The 18,749-nt window shown below is 37.9% G+C and overlaps 1 protein-coding gene across 2 annotated transcripts; it reads right to left on the bottom strand.

The window, feature by feature from the left end:
• Positions 1 to 1,240: 1,240 nt before the first annotated feature.
• LOC144655900 (solute carrier family 35 member F6-like) lies at positions 1,241 to 17,095 on the bottom strand. Of its 2 annotated transcripts, none has more exons than XM_078516079.1 (16): positions 16,961 to 17,095; positions 14,636 to 14,718; positions 13,635 to 13,699; positions 13,451 to 13,521; positions 12,698 to 12,759; positions 10,666 to 10,745; positions 10,361 to 10,420; positions 9,656 to 9,734; positions 9,037 to 9,131; positions 5,220 to 5,264; positions 4,395 to 4,509; positions 3,890 to 3,955; positions 3,600 to 3,682; positions 2,761 to 2,803; positions 2,327 to 2,421; positions 1,241 to 1,644 (listed from the first exon to the last, which is right to left on the bottom strand). In XM_078516079.1, exons 1-16 carry the CDS (start codon positions 17,056 to 17,058, stop codon positions 1,528 to 1,530), a joined length of 1,257 nt encoding a protein of 418 aa, XP_078372205.1. In that variant the 5' UTR covers positions 17,059 to 17,095; the 3' UTR covers positions 1,241 to 1,527. The 2 variants fall into 2 exon arrangements, with proteins under 2 accessions (XP_078372205.1, XP_078372206.1); XM_078516080.1 differs by having other exon boundaries at positions 16,888 to 17,084.
• Positions 17,096 to 18,749: the final 1,654 nt, after the last annotated feature.

Consider the following 18,749-nt stretch of genomic DNA (forward strand, 5'->3'; position numbering starts at 1 on the left):
TAAAATTGTACATAAAAATATATAATCCCACAATTATAACTGATTAAAACTTAAAGAACCTCGTGTTTGTTGAGCTAACCAGTTTCAATTAAAACTATTATGTTAATTATAGCTAGTCAAACGCCCACAAACTTTAAAAAATGTTATTTCTGACGATTGAGTGACTTTGATGAATTAATGAGACAGAAATTAGTGTTCTGACGGCACAATTGAGAGGCTGGCGGGTTGTCATGGGATGCTAGATCAAGATGACTGACTGACTGACTAGTAGAATGACTGACTGACACATCCTGAATATAAACACTTCACATTGAATGTCTTGTGTAGGTGTAGTTAGAATCTTTCACGGGCCAAGCTATCTCTCTTAACCTTAACGTAAGGGACCATGAGAAAAAAAATGAATCACTAGAAGATCGCGAGTTATTTAGCAAATAATGCATCGAGGAAGTGTAAACCAGTAAGGGCTGATTCGCACTAGCGGACAAGTTTGTAATGTCCTGACATTTGTGACCAAAAAAATTGTCGCGACAAGTTGTCAGAGACATCTTGAAGAAAAAAAAGGTGGAATTATTAGTACAATAGCTTCTAGTATCCTTGTATATTTCTCAGTGCGGCCGTCTTGAGCAAACATCAAATATGAAGGACCACGTGGTAAAAAATTCCAAATACAATTCGCATTTAAAGTGCGCGTGTTCTCATGCAGTGGAAAAATGAGTCGCATCAAGAAAACGTTTCCTTTTCCCACCCTTACGTTGGGAGAAACACTTCATTTAAAAACATGCTTTGCCTATCACGAAAATATTTCACGGCTGTAATATGATAGTAACATCACGGTGCATACTGCCGTGCTGGATTCACAATGCGAATTTAGAAGCCTTTATATTACCGCGCTGGCACGAGATCAATAGGGGTGGTACATTTAAGAAAAATACTACAAGAAATAAAGATTTTTTTGACAATTCAGCTTCCCTTGATGAAAAATTACCGAGATTGGCTTAGCCTTTCTCTAACGTAAACAGAAGATTAGATTTAGCTGTTATGTCAATCACTTTACTTCTTTCTATCTTGTTCTCAGTTGCGAAGCAAAGCTAAGGTTGTAGCTTTCGTTGTACTTTGATGAACAGGTTAACTTTGCTGTAACCTTGGTTCACTGCAAAAACTTCTCGCATAAATTGTAATAAGAACAACTGGCTCGAAGATCAGTGAACGAGTAGTGATCAAGAGATATCCCCGAATAACATTTTATACACAATATATATTTATTAACTCTTTGTTAATAAAAAAATAAATAGTTTATTAAATAGACATAATGACATTGCAAAATATTCACGTAATGCATAGAAAAAGTGTCCTAGAGAGCACTTAATTATTTACGATTACGACATTTTTGAAAGTGGTTTCAATTTTCTTGGAGTAGTGTCTGGTAAGTTACTGTGGGCTTTCGCCTCGTTTTCCGGTGGTGTTTTGGCGCTGTTAATTACAATGTACAGCTGTGGGCAACACTCCAGGAACGAAGGAATAGTGCAATTAACACCAAGTAAGGTTCTGATTGGTCCGGAAGCTTGGTTGGTCACATGGCCTGAGTAGTGATTCATTCTCTGCTGAGCCTGGACTGTCATTTTCTGGTTCATCAGTGGCTTGAACCTGTACACAAATCACAAAATTTCATGCTGTACATGTATTTTCGTTATTCGCTGCTAATTTTAAGGGAACTGTGTTACGGATTGAAGCCAAATTTAGGCATGGGAAACGGCCATCAAATTCGGTGAATATAAACAAATAATTGCTTAAAACGGTGATAGAACGTTTCTATAACACAGAAAATACAAAAGAAGGTACGGATGGCCAAAAGTGAGGAAGATTGAAACGGATTGCGATGTGAAATGAAATACTGTTGGGCTGAACAGTTTTCAAAGTTAATCTCGTTTGCTTGTAACTTTAAAATATAACGCCTGGGAGACGCATTTGGTTGTAATGAAGCTATGGTTTTGTTTTTTAGATCCACAGAAGTAATTTCTTTGCAAACTTTAAGTATCATAGCGAGTATTTGGCAAAACTTAATACAATAAACTTAACTCAGCCTTGACACAGTCCCTTCAAGTAACCGATCGAAATTAACAAAATCTAACCCCTGGTTACTTAAAACTGTGTAAGAGGAGGCACTGATCTTGGATTAGTTTTCTCCAGTATTCCTATCAAAGTCAATTTAAGTAAAGTAACTAAAAACTTTTTTTTTCGTGTCTATGTATTTAGCCCTTGTGGGCTAATTGGGGACACCAATTAAAATTCCTAAAACTGTTAATACTTAGCCTAAAATTTATGTTACCTGCTGTGGTGGTTCAGGCTTGGGCATCAATGGCGGAATTATTAAAAGTTCATTATAAAGAGCGTTGCCAAGCAGTAGGAAAAGGAATCCATCGACTGTGGAAAAAAAAGTTGATTCAGGAAATGCAATTTCCACGCATAATATTAATTGAAAGTAAGAAAAGAAATGTTGGAGGTACAGCAGTAAAATGTTATAATTTAAAAATATGTACACAATTGAGAGAAAAATCAAAACGAATTGTCGAGTCCCAACTCACCATACATATTCCGTTCTTCAAGAACCACTCCTCAAAAAAGAGTCATAAAATGACTATGCTGCAACTTTCAGTTGAACCAGTTTTGAATTGCCCGTCTCCTTGCCTTAATAGTTTTTCAGTTGCTCGTGGAAATTCACAGTATGTAAAAAACCACAGAGGATTGAAGACAACTTCTTACCTTGAAATATGCCATATTTACTGTCCCAAGCTTCACCAAAACCCTAACAACACAGACACAAGTGAACTACAACGTTAAGACAAAACAAATACACCATTGGAATAAAGTTATGACAAATTTCGGGCAAAAAACCCTTTACTCTTCACTGTATGTATCGTACATTAACGGTTTGACTGAGATTAAGGGGATTGACCAATAAAAGCGTCACTGGGGAAGTCAAAACGTTGCGTGGCTGAAAGACTAATAATTTTGCCGATTCATTTTGGCATCATGCCTCCAAAAAATAACACGGTAACTTCATATTCTATTTTTGCTTACGAAATTTTCCATCTAAAACCTTTAGTGTGTTCGTTTAAAGTGAAAGGAACAGAAATTATGACTCCAATCTTAAGGATCAGAAAGCATCTGCACAAAATGATTTTTTGTGGGGTAGCAGTAGCTGTTATTGCAGTTTTCAGCAGTTTGATACACAAAGGGTCATTCTGTTAACCCTTTCGTCTCGTTCGCATACCTTCTTAACAAAAGAATATATTATTGCAGGCTCAACTGAATAACAGCCATTTGTTATGTGTATGTATTGCAGAGACCATTGACTCGCGGACAGGAGGCACTAACAAAGAGAACTCAACTTAAAATTGAATGGAAACTATCAACATGGTGATATCGTTTGAATGCGAATGCAATTAACATTTAGGATATGTTTTGCAGTTTGATTTTATTACCGAACGATTTGCATGCTTTGAAATCTTTGCTTCACGGGTCGTGAATCAATTCGTACAGAGACGACCACAATTATTAATTTCTTGAAGTGCCATAGTGTTAAATGGAAATACATGTACCTCATGAAAGACGTAGTGCACAAAAAGGTCGACAACCCAAACAACAATGGTCCTGAGAGCATCTATTAATGTTGTGTGGACAGCTGAAAAGGAGAGTGGTCATGATTTAATAATACAACAAACAAACAAACAAACAAACAAACAACCACACAAAAAACCAAGAAAAAAAAACAAGCAAACAGACTTGTAACTTGTAAACCAATAGTACAAAGCACAGAATAGAACAATATAAAACTAAGAATTTTAATTTGCCTACTAAATGATTCATCAGATGCCACAACCATTCTTACCCGTTAGAGACTTTGTGACTGAGAGGCCAAAGAAACTGTAAAACGAAACAGAACAGATATACAAAACTGCAAAACAAGAGGTTAAAACAATAAACCAGTTGAATACATTAAAAGCACAAAAAAGAAAAAAGAGAGAATACTTAAAAAATATAAATCTTTTTTACACAGTCAAACCCATTAGGACGTAAGGATGATTAACGAAGTTGGAAATGGATTAAAGAGTTAAAGAGTAGAAACAGAGGATTAAAGAGTGCCTACAATACCTACAATTAACTGTGTAAGCTAAATACCACGTCACTTAATAAATAAAGGTATTCATTTCAATATTACATGTAAAAATGTGGGGCTTGTGTTTTTTATGTTTTGTGTCGATTCCGTTAAAATGCTTGAAAAGCTTGTTCTACAAAATTACACTTTGAGCTTGTTCCATGGCTAAACGGCCTAAACAAATTTCTGCCAAGATGACATAAATACAAGCACACATACAAGTACTTTTTAAACACACCTGACATTCCTAACAGTTGCGAATTATTTTTGATCATCAATATTGCATCAAGACTGTTCTCGTAGCTGTGGTGGTTCTGGTCTCCTGGAATGTAGTACAGCACAGGAAGGACTAACTGTAACATAAAGATACAGAGATGAAAATGAACTTTTTCATGAAGAGTTAGCCAAGCCTTATGCTTCATTACATGTTGATACAGGTATCAAGCTGTAAGCAAAAAGCTAGTTTTTGTTGTTGTTTTTATTATTAAAGGACTATGTCACGGCGATTTGGTAGATTTTTGGTCTAAACTGTTTTGAAATTAGTGGTAGGCAACTTAACTCATGAAAATCATTATCTTTGAACATCTAAAAGAAGATATAACCATAACTTGCAGATAGAAATCAAGCCATGGCTTTAAATATCGATATTTTGAAGACGCGCGGAAAGAACGTGAAAAGTTAAAGCCTTAATTTTTCAAATTGCAATCCATTTCCATCCAAGCCATTAGCAGCCAAAGACGCTTGTTAACAGTTTCAGTGCTCTAATATAGCAATTTTTGATAAAATTGGACCATTATTTTAAGGTTTCCTACAAAACAAATAAAAATAGGGGCTGTTTAAGAATCTGTTACAATTCGTGACAAAGCCCCTTTAATACGGACATAATTAAATAAGAGAAAGGAGAAAGGAAGATAACGATTAATTGCAGGGATTTTTTTTTTAAAGTGAGACATTCAACTTTTCCAACATGCGAGACTCTTAAACATTATGACATGCCATGATAGATTCGTTACACTATAAAAAGCACCAAAATGATCTATCCAAAGGTAAACGAAATACTTACAAAACTCATGAAAATGATTCCAAAGAAACCTTCCACTCCAACAACCTATTATGACAAAAGAAGTCATCAAATCTACATGTAGGAATATAAATGACTGCATTTAGACTAGGACTTATAATAAAAGTAATGAGAGCAGCATAGTAACCTCCAGCAAGATTATAATGTCTAACTTGGGTAGTGAGTTCCTTATGGAACTCATGTCATCTGAATGCATCATATTGACCTCGTGCTAGATTATTCTGTCTTACCAATTTCGGTGGTGAGTTCCTTATGGAACTCACGTTATCTGTGGGCAGCATATTGACCTCGTGCTAAATTATTCTGTCTCACTTGGGTGGTAAGTTCCTCATGGAACGCATGTTATCTGAGGGAAGCATATTGACCTTGTGCTAAATTATTCTGTCTTAATTGGGTGGTGAGTTCCTTATGGAACCGATGTTATTTGGGGTCACCACATTGACCTCGTGCTTGATTATTCTGTTTAACCTGGGTGGTGATTTCCTTATGGATCTCATGTTATCTGAGGGCAGCATATTGATTTCGTGCTAGATTATTAAGTGTTACGTGGGTGGTAAGTTCCTTATGGAACTCGTGCTATCTGTTGCCAGCATATTGACCTAGTGCCACATTATTCCGCCTTACTTTGGTGGGGAGTACCTTATGGAACTCATGTTATATAAGGTCAGCATTATGATATTAACCTTGTGCTAGATTATGCTGTTTTACTTGGGTGGCGAGTTCCTTATAGAACTCATGTTATCTGAGAGCAGCATATTGACTTTGTTCTAGAGTGTTCTGTTTTACTTGGGTTGTGAGGTCCTTATGGAATTCATGTTATCTAAGGGCAACCCATTGACCTCGTGCCAGATTTTTCTGTCTTACTTGGGCAGTGAGTTCCTTACGAAACTCGTGTTATTTTAAGTCAGCCTATTGACCTCGTGCTAGATTATTAAGTCTTACTTCGTTGGTGAGTTCCTTATGGAACTCATGTTCTATGAGGTCACCATATTGACCTTCGTTCTAGATTACTAAGTCTTGCTTGGATGGCGAGTTCCTTGTGAAACGCATGTTAACTGAGCATATTGACCTCGTGCTAGATAATTAAGTCTTTCCTGGTTGGTGAGTTCCTTATGGAACTCATGTTATCTGAGGACAGCATATTGACCTCGTGCCATATTATTTAGTCTTATTTGGGGGTCACCATCTTAACCTCGTGCTAGATTACGCTGTTTTGCTTGGGCGGAAAGTTCCTTATGGAACTCATGTTATCTGAGGGCAGCATATTGACCTTGTGCCAGATTATTCAGTCTTACTTGGAGGGTGAGTTCCTTATGCAACTCATGTTATCCGAGGGCAGCATATTGACTTTGTGCCACATTATTCCCCTTACTTTAAAGGTGAATTCCTTATGGAACTCATGTTATCTGGGGGTACCATATTGACCTCGTGCTGGGTTGATACTCATGTTAACTGAAGGCAGCATATTGACCTTCGTTCTAGATAATTACGTCTTACTTTAAAGGTGAGTTCCTCATGGAACTCATGTTATCTGACAGCAGCATATTGACCTCCTGCTAGATTATTATGTCTTATTTGGGTAGTGAGTTCCTTACAAAACTCGTGTTCTCTGAAGTCAGCATATTAACATTAACCTCTTGCTACATTATTATGTCTTTCTTGGTTAGTGAGTTCCTTACGGAACTCATGTTATCTGAGGTCACCATATTGACCTCGTGCTAAATTATACTGTTTTACTTGGGTGGTTAGTTCCTTATGGAACTCATGTTATCTGAGGGCAGCATATTGACTTTGTGCTAGATTATTATGTCTTACTTGCGTGGTGATTTCCTTATGGAACTTATGTTATATGAGGGCAACATATTAACCTCCCGCTAGATTATTATGTCTTACTTGGGTAGTGATTTCCTTACGTAACTCATGTTATCTGAGATCATCATATTGACTTCGTGCTAGATTATGCTATTTAACTTGGGTAGTGAGTTCCTTACGTAACTCATGTTATCTGAGATCATCATATTGACCTGGTGCTAGATTATGCTATTTAACTTGGGTAGTGAGTTCCTTACGTAACTCATGTTATCTGAGATCATCATATTGACCTGGTGCTAGATTATGCTGTTTAACTTGGGTAGTGAGTTCCTTATGGAACTCATGTTATGAGTGCAGCATATTGACCTTTTTTCTTATTGACCTTATTTCTACATTATTAGTCCTGACCTTCTTTCTACATTATTAGTCCAGCTTGGGTGGTGAGTTCCTTATGGAGCTCATGTTGTATTGTTATATGTCTTATATTATTGTTTTATGTTTTACGTCTTGTATGTCTTGTTATATGTCTTAGCATATTAACTTCGTGTAAGATTATTTTGTCTTACTTGGGGGAGGTGAGTTCCTTATAATGAACAAAGCTTTAAAATTATTTAAAGTATTTGGATAAAGCGTTTCAATATGAACAAGAATTCAGCATGGACTGTTATCGCACTTAGGAGGTTTTACCTTCCTTTCACTCTTTAACTACCCTGGGTGCCAGAGGTTTTTCTTGCGCGGTTTCCGGTGTCAGTCATGTCTTTATTATTGTTGCTTCGCCACTTGTGGTGAAAAAAATCCTCTGGTACCCAGGGTACTCTGCAACTACAACATTAAAGATATCTGCATTAAAGAGCGAGCTACCACTATTTTATGAAAAAATGCGGCAATGTTGGTTTGAGTTTAATATGCAGGAACATACAGATCCATATACAAAGAATTGATTCTATGGAATAACAAAGATATTAAAATCAATAACAAAATGATCTTCCTTCCCACTTGGTTCGATAAAGGAATTTCTACTTTAGAACACCTTCTCGACCCAAATCTAAATTTCCTTACCTTTGAAGAATTCAAATTCCGACAACAGCTGCAAACTAATATTTTGACTTATTATGGAGTAATAAACGCTATCCCAAAAGAATATAAAAGGTCAATAAGGCAAACTGATGCACCTCAAGATTGTCTTGAACAGAGATCGCAGAACTTGAAAACTCTTAGAACTAAGGCTATTCACAAAGGTTTGTTAAGGCTTTTTTTGAAGAACCCACCGCCACCGCTATTTTCCAATACAAAATTCTGCATAATATAGTTTTTATCAAAAGCAAGCTGTTTAAAGCTAAACTCACAAGTAGCGATCTATCCCATTTATGCTTAAATACAAAACAGGATCTGAGGCATATATATGTTGTTCCAATGTCTGGCGGTCTCTGAATTCTGGATAGCTTTTCTAGACTGGTACGAGAATCACACGTCAATGGAGCTAGAATTGTCGACCGTCAAAATCTTGTACGGTACTATTGGTAACGACAAACTCAACAAGTTAACCAATCATCTCTTGCTACTCGCCAAATACTATATATACTGCTGTAGTATCAATGAAGACCCTTTATCTAAGTGTTTATCAAACAATAGTGATGAACAAAGCTGAAATCGAAAAATGAGTAGCAACAAGTACTAATCTACCTGAAGTCTACTATAATAAATGGAAACCTTTAATCGACAAGAAGATTGTTCATTAGCACTATTATTATTGTTGATGTATCCAGTAGCTCTTCATTGCTCTTTGTAGAATGTAACGTACCGTATAGTATTGTGTGTATAGTAAATAGTGTAAGTTCTATGCGCGGCGAGTGTAAAATAATTTTAAAATTTAGTATTGTAACTAGTGTAAGTTCTCGCTGTATGTCTTTATGTGTTGCAATAAATAAAATGAAAAAAATAAATGAAGTAATGTTTTCACTTCTTGACTTTTAAAGCAAGAACTGACCTGTAGAGGATGGAACTTTCTTTTCTTTAAGAAGAATTCTTCTACAACCATCTGAGTGGCGCTGAAACACTGTGCAGCTAAGATTAAAACAATTCCTGGACACAAAATAACGCGGAAAAGGATCCATGGTTAAAAGTAATAAAAAAAGTTATTGATCTGTTGCACGTAGATGAAAAAAAAGATATATATTATATTAATGTAATTAGTTACTGACAATAAAATAAAAAAAAAATATGTTTTCTTTGCTACGCTTTTTATAATGGTGCATTAAAAAAGGGTGTGTCAGGGCAAACTTTCACTGCGTGTGTAGTGTAGGTGGACGCCTCGTATCGTCCTTGCAAAATGCTGCATATAATAATCAAATTATTAACCATTCCATTTATAATAATGAAGGAAAACACATGTCAGTCAGTCAGTCAGTCAGTCAGTCAGTCAGTCAGTCGGTCGGTTGGTTGGTCGGTTAGTCAGTCAGTCAGTCAGTCAGTCAGTCAGTCAGTCAGTCAGTCAGTCAGTCAGTCAGTCAGTCAGTCAGTCAGTCAGTCTACATTTGTTGATTTTAGCAAAATGCAAAAACTAAAGAAATCTTCTTCTGTTAATGTTGCTGTGTGTAATTGTTTACCTAATACCACCTGCCCTTTAGTGGCTCCCTGGTGATTGTCTCTGAGAACACTTGATAATCCAACAAGCACTAAACCTAACTGCGAATTATAACAGATAACTTAAGTTACAAAGTAACATTTTTTATGTTCATTTGTCGACTTTAGCAAAATGCAAAACTAACGAAAACCTTTTCTATTAATATTAAAATAGCTGTACTATTGAAGTTAAAATTAAAAATTCTATTAACAAACAACAATTCGTATTGAATACTGTGTTTAAGCTCTAGGAATTCTGGTAAAAGGAAATTTGTTGTCTTAAGCCCCACTGATGTTACTTCATATTCAACCTTTCGAATTCTGATCAGCATTCAATAAATTACAATTTTGTCTGCTCAGACTGAAAAGAAGGGCACTTCTTTTGTTTTCATTCAGTTATACAAATTAAACTGAAGCATTTGTCCCTCCAATCGCTCTTCGACCGTATTAGCCTGCGTTGCAGACGAAATAAAACCCTGGTAAAGTCATTACCAGGGTTAACTTAGTCTGCAACGCAGGTTACGGCCGTTCCAGTTGTTGTTGTGCCAGTTGTTGTTGTGTATTGACAGCTGAATTTTTGCAAGCTATGATGGCAGCTGCTTACAATCTGAAAAATCAAAATCGTAATTAAAAAACAACAACAACAACAACAACAGCAGCAACAGGGTCATGAGAAGATTCAACCTTACCATAGAAACAGTCATGCCAATCCAGTGAATTGGCCAAAGCTTTCTCTTGAAAAATATTTTCTAAAGAATAAAAGGAATACTGGATTAAAAACTGAACGTTTGCAACTTAAGTAATTAAGTATAAATAAATGTGACTGAATGTAATTTAGCCTAAGTTAAAATCGAGCCAATGTTGGTCAGCGGCAATCGTGGGACCATGCACTGCTACCTGACATACAGGGTTTCAAGAAAAACTGAACTGAGTGTTTGTTTCTCAGTCAACGGCAACAACAACAAAAACGTTTGATAAACAAATTTATACTCACAGAAAGCACACCAGTAAAAATAATCATTGAACCTCCCAACATCTGCCATACAGAGGCATTGACATAAAGCAGGGCAATTCCTGATAAAAATAAGAGAATGGCAAAGAAAGTTTCGTATAAAGTAAAATTCTCTACATGTACATCATGATCATATTATGTATATTAACACACAACAGAATTTTGATTGGTCGAACCTCCAAGGTAAACAAATTTTGGTTCGAGAAATCGGGGAGTACAAGAAATCGGGGGTAAAATTACAATATTCGACTGATGGTAGGGAGAGCACTTATGGTTGAAGTTTTTTGGCGAATTCAAGGAAACGGGATTCCACGGAAAATGTACATAGCACTATTAGATGAGAATCTGTGAAAAAATCTGAAGCACCTGTGATATAAGACCACCCTGTAAAAAAGATTTGGGCTAAACCTGAGAAAAATGAGTTTGTTTTTTCACGTTTTTTTCTTAACAGGTTTTGACACTGTACATTAGGGTTCAAATTTGCTTACAGGATGTGTTTGCAGGCGACGTCCCATTGGAAGTTTACTCGGCGAGAGGCCATTCTGAAGACAGAAGAGCACTAAGGATATCTTTATTATTTATGAGCATAAACTTTGCTGCATGGATTGCTCGTTCGAAGTCGCCATTTGCTTCAGGGTATCTTGGCGAACTTGTGATGTGCAGAAAGCCACATAAGGTTGCAAACTGTAGAAGGATTCTGCACTGTCGTAAGGGCCTTTGTCAGACGTTATTACGTTCAAAATGCTGTGGATCGCAAAAAGTTCCTTGAGTGCTTGTATAACACTTCTGGATTTTTCGTCACAGAGTTCCCTTATTTCAAACCACCTGAAGTTGTAGTCCACATTGATGAGCTACACTTTCCCTTTTAACTTGAGCAGGTCAGTTGCAATTCTTTTCCATGGACGGGATGAAAAGGAGGCTAACATAAGTAGTTCTAAGGGCACTGTTTGATCTTAGGCACAAGCGACGCATTTGGAAGCAAGGTCTTCTATTTTCTTTGAAAGTCCAGGCCACCAGACTGATGTGCGAGCACTCAATCAGCCCATAATGATTTCCAGCTGACCCGTGTGAATCAGGCAAGGATCTGTAGGTCTCGTACTCCTTGGGATGACTATGTGGTCATCACACGGGAGTTAATCATTTACTATGGTGAGGTGGCCTCTGCTTTCCAAGTATGGGCGGATGAGGGGCTGATGAGGCATGCAGTAAGCTCTCACTTAAGTGCATTCTTCATCAACGTCCTGTGCCTGTTACGTTGCATTTCTTGCAGTCTATTAGCTGTGACAGGACGCCTAGTTGTTGTCTGAGTTGTAAAGGCTTCAACTTCTTCTGCAAACACCTCACCTTTTTGCACAGGTAAGCCAACAGGTGTGCGAGAGTGCATCCTGGGTATGTGCTGAATTTAAAGATGTATCTCATAAGTCCCAGGCGAAACTGCAAGGTGCAGGGTGGTGGGGGCGGGGGCATCTTAGAGAGCTCTGTCGACTCCAGGATTGCAGTAAAGTGGCTTATAATCTGTCTCAAGGACAAAGGGTATTACAAGCAGATAGTCAGAAAACTGGCCCATGTGACTGCAAGAACTTCTGTCACGATGCCTGCATAACGTTTCTCTGTGTCCATCCATAGCAGATCAAGTGGCGTTCCCTATTCTCTTGGACTTGAAGTAGCACTGCTTCTGAGCGGTCCGGGTTTGAGCCCTGGCCAGGGTACAGCAGAAAGTGTTTGAACTCAACCAAGATGGTGACTCCTTTATTGCACATGGTCCCAGCATGCATTGGAACACGGCATGTGACAATCCTATACCAGGGAACCACACTGTTATCAGAGCAATTAAACTATGGCTGGTATATAGGGAAATGTCTTTTTTATTGTCTCAAAGTTGATGTTCACTCGGTAACTATTGCTTTCCACTAGTACTGATCCTGTCCACACACTGCACACTGTATAGCATTCAGCCCATATTTAATGTCATCCTGTATTATACATGTGCATTTTGTAAACATTTTCCCCTCACCTCCTAGCGTATTTCCAAACAGATCACAAACAGTGGGAAAAGCAATGATCCACTGGAACATCCTGAAGATGAAATACATTAATGTACATTTACCGATGTAATGTAGCAAGCTTTTATAAAATGGTGTCCAATCTGTGTTTTCAATAATCTGACAGCTCAGATAAAGGTCAGTTTTGCACATTTGTTGTTAGGGTGGCAATGTCATGGGATGAAAAGTCTGATCCTTTCTGCCCAAGTGAGCCTAGGCACTTCTGGCATCAACTGTAGTGGGGGGGGGGGGGGGAGGTATTTTGCCTTTGTTGACTAGACAGTTAGAAGTACTTTTTGGGTGGGGCTAAATTTCACATGTGGATTTGGAAATGTAACATATGCTGCAAAAAATTGATTGCTACAATGTTATTGTTCCAGAGAATATCCATTCCATTTCGAATGACCTTTGGTTCGGTATGGATATTTTCTACAACCACACAATTCTCTAGCATAAAACATTCAAAAGAGGCAGTTGTCATTCTTAAACACACTGACTGCATGTCTGTTTCCTTGTCAATTAGTTGCAGCCACCGCCCTTGCACAGCACATACACGTCTCATCTTAGTGTTAATCAAATTCTCTGCATTCAGGCTTAATTGAGGCCAGACACTGAGCACTATAACTGTGCAGACATATATATGTATATACATAGTAATCACTTTTCATACAAGTGCTCCATTGATCTCTACACCTCCCTCATTAATGCTACTTTACATGGCATACCTTGGTTGTTGACTTATTTCTGCTAATGTTTCACCTCCATTACTTTCATCACTAATGGCACTTATTAACTTCTGGTTTTAGAAAAAAAAATTATACTACTAAGAAAAAAATGCTAATTAATTATATTAAGCCAACAAACATTTTTCTCCCTTAATTCCACAAACATACAATTGCAAGCTCAAACCTGTCTGAATTTCTGTCTTTCTCTTCTTTGGTGAAAACAAAAGCCAATCAAACACGTTGCTTCCCCTGATGAAAAAAAAAAAAATATTATTAAAATTACTAGTTATACACATTTATTTACAATAAGTTACATTTATTGTTTCTTAAATGTCATCTAAAAACTAAAAATATGTCCAATAAACAGGCATCATATCATATCCTATTTATTAAAGCCTCAAGGTATAGATGTACAGCATATGATCTACAAAGTGGTCAAACCACATTATTTTAAATAATCTAAGAAAAGGATCAAATCAGTTCCCAAATCTGCATTTACTTTCTCAGAAAACCTGGCCACCATAAGAAAATAATGTGGCTTTATGGAATTTATGCTAACAGTCATGCATGCTTTCCATGGTGGTCATACACAAAAGAGGTGCTAGAACAGGGGGCTTAATTCAAGTGATTTATGTTCTAGTCATATGTGGCTAGTGCTGTTTCTTGGGTTCGTTTTTGCTATCGATATCATTCATTTCTTCTCATTCTTCTTCTTACTTAGGTAATAAGCATTCAGGTTGGTTTAAGACTAAAGGGTCATTCTGTATTGTGTTCACTGATGTGTTGACCCTTTCGCCTCGTTCGCATACCTTTTCAACAGAAGAATATATTATTGCTGGCTCAACTGCAATAACAGCTATTAGTGGCATTTTAAGTTACTTACAAGTTAACGGGAGGTGCGGTGGCCTAATGGTTAGTGTACTGGACTCTGGATCGAATGGTCCTGGTTTCGAGCCCTGGCTGGGGTCACTACATCTGATTGTGTTCTTGGGCAGGACACTTTACTCTCATAGTACCTTTCTCCACCCAGGTGTGTGAAATGGGTACTGGTGAATAAATGCTGGGCACAGACTACAATTACCTCAACATAGACTAATTCCCTTTAACAAGTTAATGGTAAGTTTGAATTAACTATTGTCTACTAATTAATTATAGTTTTTACACATATTAATATTTTTACCTTACCAATAAACATAAGGCCAGTTTGAAACCAGGGGTGGTCAAATTTGTGCACTTCATTGCCATGTTCATCTTTTAGTCCTTTGGCTCTAAACAAATTAAAACACTACCTTATAAAATTTCGAAGAACACCCAGCTATTATCATAATAGTTTAAAATTTAAGAGTGTAATTGTAACTACCTTTCCTTATGGTGATTTTATTATTGAAGGGTATCACATTCCAGTGGCGTAGCCAGGGGAGGGTTCCAGGGGTTCCGGAACCCCCCTTCGGGATATCGCAATAGCTAATTCAAGAGAAAAAATATTATTAGAACCCCCCTTTAATTCCGCCAGATTAGAAAAATGAAATTTTCAAGAAAATAAAATGAAATCTATAAATTATCACCTTGTGTTTACAATTACAAAATTTCGTGTACACAAGCCTGCGTTGTACGTGGGATCCAGCGCTTTTGGTTGCCTCGTTTTCAAATCTGCACACAACAGGCACATGGTCGGCTGACGCCACTCTGTTGTCAGATCAAAGGTCACGGCGGGAAAGTCGAAAGAAGCGAAGATTCGATTCAATATGCAGCGTTCTATAACAGGATTTTTCACTAGTAAAAGGTAATGTGACAGTGATTTTTATCCAAATGTGAACAAGTTGCTGCACATCTTGTGTACGTTGCCAATTACTTCTGCAGAATGTGAGCGATCGTTCAGCACATTGCGCAGACTAAAGACATACCTGCGGGCTACAATGACCAGCGAGCGAGAGTCAGGACTTGCTCTTATGAACATACATTACAACAGACAAATTGACATTAGTGCAACAGTCGACATTTTTGCACGGAAGCATCCACGGCGCCTACTTCTGGCTGATATACTAGCTGACTAGTGAGTGACAGTACGCCGGGAGTGAATGGTACGCCAGAAAAATTACCTGGTACGCGGGATTTTGAGCTTCCCTTCTAAGAAATACTAGCTTCAATTGACGCTAAAATTGCTAAAAAATTTATGCTTAGAATCAAGGAGATGCCATTTCTGGGGACCACAAATTTCAAAATTTCCCGGGGGAGCATGCCCTAGAGGAGGAGCGCCTACGGCGCTCAGTTTTACCATAACAATTACAATTCACATTTGGAACCCCCCTATACAAAAATCCTGGCTACGCCCCTGCATTCTGTACTTTCTTGGTAATAAATATAATTTATTGCTGCAAAAAATATTTTAACTGGTCACCATAGTGCAACTGCCTGATCGACATCCGGCTGAGCACTCCTAAGCACTCCATTGTTACCTAACTGTAACAATGTTCAGGGTTGTCAGAAAGTTGTGAAGGCGATTTTACTGTTGAAGTAGGTGGCTGATTTTGTCATCTTTTAATGAAGAATGAGCAGAAATTTCAGCAAAAAAGTCAGCCAGATACATGAAGTTACGGGTAAGTATGGGTAGTGATTATTGTCCACCGCTGGCTATTTGTGACAACCCTGTATGCCGACAGAGACAAATGCATGGCCTTTTGCCCCAATGGTATTGAAGACCGAAATCTTTCTGTATACGTTTGGTTCAAAACTTAGCATTTCTGGTACATGTCTTGCACCTATCAATGATAAGCTGGAGGAGGTGGGGAGGCTGGGCATAGGAGCAGCATTTGAAGTTAGCTGAGATTTTCTGTTCAAATGCCCCACCAAAGTGCTTTTGTGGATGGTCAAAAAGTCACTACACGTCAATAGTGTTTGAAAGTCCACTAAAGTGGTCAAAAGTCCTCAATAAGGGCAGACAACTGATGCCAAATCCCCTGCCTTTGCCCAGCCAGCACATATATCCCATATGAAGACCACAAAGGTATACATACACTAATAAAGTGAGACTTGGGTTGAAGTACAGTATACATTATGAAGAGCCCTTGAAAATCAAAAGTTCAATTGTGTTTGAGTGATAATATTTCGGGTAGACATGCCTTTGCCTTTTTGAAGACTCTTTGAACAGAGCACAAGAATTGCCACAAGTGCGTGACCGGCTAGTACGTGCTATTCCTACACACCTTGTTTTGATTAGTCTCCGAATTGGTCACGCAAATAAGGGTCACGCTTGCTTGCCAGTATATTGGACCACTTATAGATCGATTACAAATCACGAACTTTCATTTCTTGGCTACAAACTATTGGATGTTATTCCAACAAGCCACCTGGATTTAAATTTAACTTATTGCAACGGTGTACTGAAAAATCCCAATCACTATTAAATTCTAAAGCTTTGTATTTTGTGATTACGGTACCCTTAACGTTCGAAAACCAAACACGCAATCTCAAACCAAGACTTTACACACACCATGCCAATAAAACACTTACGAGCAGTCATTCTGCGCTTTCTTCGATAACGTTTCCAAAGATCCTGAAATAAGCATTCCTAGAGCCAACAAAATCTGACTGCAAGTCAGAGCGGCCATCTTGACTCTTTGAGTTGTGACAGAGATCTGGGTACTAGGAGACGGAGTTGGACGTCACGAGGGAGGGGATGGCAGGGAAAAGTTTCGTTTTGGGACAGCTTTCAACTCCACAAACAAACAAACGACCAAATACACCTATTCAAAAAACAAACTCCCATTACAGAGTGTATTGCTTTTCCGATAAAATTTGTTGTTGTGGTGGCTGTTGTTGTCGTTGTGGAGCTTGTTCAGTCATTTGTTCCGTTTTTGTTTTTTAGGGGGAATTTAAATACATAGGAAGAGAATTTAACCATGGACATTGCCTCAGTCATATTTTGTTTTTGTGCAGCGAGTGACCCAGCGTCCTACTACATCATGCCGTGTTACCATGGTTACTCGAAATAAAACTACGGGGCTGACAAGTCGTAAATGCAAAATTGGGAGCCCTTTGATGATCAGAATGAGATTATCTTTCACTAAAAATGATTGCTGGATTTTATTAATCGGGCGGGGCCTGGGCCCGATTCATAATCTGTGTCAGATTTTGTCGTTTTTTTTTTTTTTTGTCGGTAAATCGTTCCAGAACCTCGCGGTCCAGCCGATCCCTTGGTCACGGTCACGCAAGTTTTCATTACTTGCGAAATATCACGTTCAAATCGTACAAGTTTTAATGTTTACTCCCTGGAAGCTGTGTTACAAAATCATTCCCGTCTAATTTTACGAGTACTCTATGCTCTGTTAAACGCAAAATATACATAATATTTTTGTGTCCGGCATTTAAGTCTTGACTTGGAGCGAGTACTGGAGATTCGCATTGCAAAATATTGCTTTCTTTGCCATGTCCAAACTATTATTGTGAACGCAATACCAATTAATAAATTCCACGGCTCAGACACGCACAATTTTTACGGCTTCAAAACTTTCGAAATTCAAATACTTTTCGAAACATTTCTTGGTCTTATCTTGAAAAAAAAAAAAATCAATCTGAAACATCTTTTTGGAGATTCTTACGTTTGTCTCAGAGCGAGTACAAAATATTTAAATTGCGAAAGCTATTTCCGTAGTAAACACGTACTACGTCATTCACGTAATTTGTCTTCGCCGGAAACTGCAAGCTTCACTGCTTTCTGCAGTGCACTTTTTTCAGCCAGACTCCACTTTAAAGAAATTTTATTGAGGAAGAACTATTTTATTGAAGCGTTTGGCTCAGAGCGAAAACAAAACGTCGTATTACGTACCCGGAATGTACTGAATACCGCAAAATAACGCAGTTTGACATGTACAAGTCGTGCAAGCTAAATAAAGAACCATTACGTCATGACAGATTCAAAAACCCCAGTGTGCTGTGATGCAATAGCATTGTTGATGTCTTCGTTCGCTGTGCTAGTGGGGAGTTTATGAGGAGTTGCTTTGAGCTTTTAATCTACAGCAGGGTTTATTTTTTTGACATTCGGAACAAAACAAATATTTGCATGCGAAGGCAGGCATTTTTCCGGCTAGGCATGTGGTTTTAAAAAGCAAATAGTTTTAAAAAGCAAAACTGACGTGTGAAGGAAATGCATGTCACGTTCACTCCGTGACTAACGCAAACACGACTTGTGTGTTTCTCAAGTGACTGCTTTTCTAAAGATTTTACTGTGCGGCGAAAGAGGTCAGGTGGTCAAACATTACCCGCACGATTATAAACTGCTTGCAGTTCTTGTTTATGAAGA

Source organism: Oculina patagonica, chromosome 6 (genome assembly GCF_052425735.1).
Source record: "Oculina patagonica isolate OP01 chromosome 6, crgOcupat, whole genome shotgun sequence".
NCBI lineage: Eukaryota > Metazoa > Cnidaria > Anthozoa > Scleractinia > Oculinidae > Oculina > Oculina patagonica.

Excerpts from the sequence above, each read along its gene's own strand:
- LOC144655900 (XM_078516079.1), bottom strand. The coding sequence starts at position 17,058 with ATGGCCGCTCTGACTTGCAGTCAGATTTTGTTGGCTCTAGGAATGCTT. Across the intron at positions 13,700-14,635 it reads AACTGGCCTTATGTTTATTG|GGGAAGCAACGTGTTTGATT; the intron begins GTAAGGTAAAAA and ends TTTTTTCATCAG. Across the intron at positions 13,522-13,634 it reads AAAGACAGAAATTCAGACAG|AAGTTAATAAGTGCCATTAG; the intron begins GTTTGAGCTTGC and ends TTCTAAAACCAG.